Source organism: Lactuca saligna, chromosome 3 (assembly GCF_052625555.1).
Source record: "Lactuca saligna cultivar CGN05327 chromosome 3, ASM5262555v1, whole genome shotgun sequence".
In the NCBI taxonomy this organism is placed as follows: domain Eukaryota; kingdom Viridiplantae; phylum Streptophyta; class Magnoliopsida; order Asterales; family Asteraceae; genus Lactuca; species Lactuca saligna.
The window spans coordinates 54,427,018-54,431,150 of NC_136419.1; the positions used below are offsets into that span (position 1 = coordinate 54,427,018).

General features: G+C 30.1%; 1 protein-coding gene across 1 annotated transcript; it reads left to right on the forward strand.

Moving 5' to 3' along the window:
• The first annotated feature begins 214 nt into the window (after positions 1-214).
• LOC145033681 (transcription factor BEE 1-like) lies at positions 215-3,325 on the forward strand. The gene is made up of 6 exons (XM_078982247.1): positions 215-689; positions 810-929; positions 1,136-1,201; positions 1,305-1,373; positions 1,466-1,546; positions 3,213-3,325. The coding sequence occupies exons 1-6, from the start codon at positions 303-305 to the stop codon at positions 3,303-3,305; spliced, it is 816 nt and encodes a 271-aa protein (XP_078838373.1). The 5' UTR covers positions 215-302; the 3' UTR covers positions 3,306-3,325.
• Positions 3,326-4,133: the final 808 nt, after the last annotated feature.

Sequence of the window (4,133 nt, forward strand, 5' to 3'; positions counted from 1 at the left end):
CTAGGCTGAGCAATAACATGAAACTCAAGGAATGGGCCTAGCCGTCAATTTACCTAGGCATTAATCTTATCTTGTAGACCATGCTTATTGAATGCAACATCATAAAAAGAGCTCAATAACATCGTAAATAAAAAAAATATGAAATAAAGTGCTTAATAATTAATATCCCTATTACTACTTAAACTAAGAAACATGAAAGTAGGATGGTGTTGAAACTAACCAATAAGAACCTTTTGTACTTTTCTTTCTTGCGCTAAGTGTTTGGAAGCTTGTTACAAGAAAATAAAACTCTCTTTCATCTCATGGATGATCACCTTACCCTAGGAATCGAAACAAGCATGGAACTTCTAGAAAACAACATCAATCCTTCCCTTGGAAGTTTCATTTCATCCAATATTAGTGTTCATGGGATTACGCCTATGTCTGCCGACAATTTCTCAGATCATCATCATCAAAGTAATGAGCGTAGTCTTCCATTCATGCCTTTACCCGATGGCACTAATAACGATCTAAGCATTAATTCAAGTAGATGTCATCAGGGTGCTTCTTTCTATGATCCGACGACACATCTCCCTACCACCATAGACGATATTATCAAGAGGATGTCTGGTGTTGAAAGCTTGGGGAATTCAAAATCGTCCGTATTTAGTTGTGGAGTTACTGGAGAGAATAAAGGAATCAGAAATTATGTACGCTTTTTTCCTTAATTTGTTACTTAAACTTATCTCTTGGATACACAAGATGGGTATATAGATTCGTGTGGGATTTATCTATTTGTTCATCCGTTTTGACCAATTCATATCTTGCAGGGCTATGGTGGTAAAAAGAGAAAGAAAAACATCAAAGCTGAAGCGGAGAAACCACGAGAAGTTGTTCATGTTAGAGCAAGGAGAGGTGAAGCTACTGATAGTCATAGTTTGGCTGAAAGGGTTCGTTTTGAAATCTCTGAAACTAAATTTTTTCATAAAGGAGAAAGAAATCCAAAATAGGCTTTAGGTTGTATATATAGTTCATTGATATCTTTTGTATATGGTAGATAAAATGTAGTTTTTCTTGGAGCACTAATAGGATATTTTAGAGCAACTAATAGTGCTAAATTGATTTCCTTGTTTCATTTGTTCTATTCTTGGATCAGATGAGAAGGGAGAAAATAAACCAAAAGCTACGATGTTTGCAAGAACTAGTTCCAGGTTGTTATAAGGTATGAACCAATAGCTTTCTCCCCATTTTTCAGATGTCTTTACTTTCCGATTCTTGTGATAAGAAGTTAATGTCTTATTTTTTTTTTTCATGAGATATTGCAGACAATGGGAATGTCAGTAATGTTGGACGTAACAATTAGTTATATCCGATCTTTGCAGAATCAGATAGAGGTAAATTGTGTGAGAAGAATTTCTAGATAAAATAATAAATTCATGATCACGATGAAGATCCTTGATTGTCTTAATTATTTTCTTTTTTCCAGTTTCTGTCAATGAAGCTCTCAGCGGCAAGCATGTTTTATGACTTCAACTCCGCTGAAATGGAGGCTTTGGATACAATGAAGGTAATATACGTTTTTATCTAGAAACCAAATTAAATATGCATATAAAAATCAACATTTTCATTTGCATTGCTTGAGCTTCTTTATAATTTTAATATCTAGAAAGATAAGCTAAAATACTTTATAGGTGCAAGAGTGGTTTTGACCCATCCATACAAATTTGAGTTAATATATATGATATGTAAAATATATATTTTTGTTAAATAAAAAGAATTATAGTTGTAATATGGCCAATAAAAAGGAAAACATTGTTGGCTATTGACTAAACTTCATTTAAGATTATTTTATTGATGCAAGTCAACATCTTGGGCAACTTAAATTAACAATTTAATTTAAAATGCATATGTAGTTATATTTTGTTATCGTTTGAAGAAATTTTCCATTAGTTCATATTTTGAAAATTATTTTCCCTAGTCTAAAACAAAATCTCGGGTACACCACCAACGCACTTGGAAAGCTTTCAAACGATAGGTTTTCTAATGTAGGAGTTTTCTCATTTCTTGCAAAGGATGAGGAGAAAACACTATTTGAATGGTGTTTTTATATATTAGTTTTTAGGTGTATAGTTTATCACTAGAGAAATTAAATATCCTTGTAACTTTTGTTCTAATAAATCTTCCAATCCAATTAAATCGTTGACATATGAATTATTTAATGTTAATTCAATGAAATTTAATGATATTTTAATATAATAATGTGATATATGTCATCATTTAAATGGATAGGAGGATTGATATAATTTATTTTTGGGAAAATGATTTAGGAGAGTAATTACCTTTTATCAGTGTTCACATATTGACAACTTCTTTTTTGTACATAATAAATCAATTAACTTGTTTTAACTATTTAAATTACACAAATATTACCGGCTAATACATGTTTTAACCGGTAACTCAAAAGGAAAATGACTTAGGAGGGTAACTACCTCTTATCCGTATTCACATGTTGGCAACTTCTTATTTTTTGTACATAAGAAAGCAACTAACTTGTTTTAACTGTGTAACATTTCAAAAATCATGACAACAAATCTTGTTTTTAATTTAATACTAAAACCATAATTGTCAAACCATTAATTTAATACTTCGATAAAAGGTAATTACCCTCCTAAATCATTTTCCCAAAAATAAGTTATATCAATCCTCCTATCCATTTAAATGATGACATATATCATATTATATGAATGGTTTGACAATTATGGTTTTATTATTAAATTAAAAACGAAATTTTTGTTCATGATTTTTGGGATGTTACATAGTTAAAATAAGTTAGTTGCTTTCTTATGTACAAAAATTAAGAAGTTTCTAATATGTGAACACGGATAAAAGGTAGTTACCCTCCTAAGTCATTTTCTCTTTGAGTTACCGGTTAAAACAGATATTAACCGGTAATATTGGTGTAATTTAAACAGTTAAAACAAGTTAATTGCGTTATTATGTACAAAAAAGAAGAAGTTGTCAATATGTGAACACGGATAAAAGGTAGTTACCCTCCTAAGTCATATTCCCTTTATTTTTTGTCAAATTATAGGTAAACATAACTCATGTGCCACTTAATATAAACAACAACAGATGATCATATATGAATTGCATGTTTGTTCTTTTCCATTAATGCATTTGTTAAGAGATATTATTCATAGGTAACAAAATGTCCAAATAAATTTATGTGGCAGGGAGTAAATGGATATGAAGCACAAGTTATGGACAGGATGGGTGGAGAAGGGTATGGAGATCTTGCACAATTTCAATCAATATGGCCACTATGAACTCCATGCATCTCTTTGAATCGATACGATATATATATATATATATATATATATATATATATATATATATATATATATATATATATATATATATAAAATAAACACACGTATACAACTGAAATAAATGGCAAGTGTTTATTCGTCGATATATATACAAGTTTTCTTTGCTCTAATAAGCATACGATAATCCAACTATGATATTTTAGATTTATTATATATTGCAATTTAGTTACTTGTGTGACATAATTTTATGTTTCTATTTTTAACTTTGACTATCATTTTTTTTATTCATTATTCAAACCTATCATGGTTCTTGGATCCCCGTGGTAACTAATCATGATCAAGTGTAATAGTCGGTGAGTGGCATACTTTCATGGATTGGTGTCGTGTAACTCTACCGTTGTATTTTTAAGTAGAAAAAATGTATTACTTTCGGGCTTAGAGAATGATAATTATTTTTGTAATGTACGTCTTTCACAACTCAACAAATGATGGATAGTTGTGGATCATTGCTGATAACTTTTGCTCTTGGTAAGCATACCTCTAGAGGACATAAAATGGACTAGCGAGTAAAGATTATACCTTTATAAATTATTGAATTACTAATTTATAATTTTTTGTGATTATACCTTTATAAATTATTGAATTACTAATTTATAATTTTTTGGAACCGACGAGAATTAAATAAAAACTTGAAATCACAACCTAGAAAGACGTTCAGAAGTGGGAGAACAAGGTCTAACTGCAAAGTTATAGACAAGAAAAAGGATTACAAACCCAATTTACCGAATGATAAACACTTTTATTGGGCAACACGAAGAATTTCAT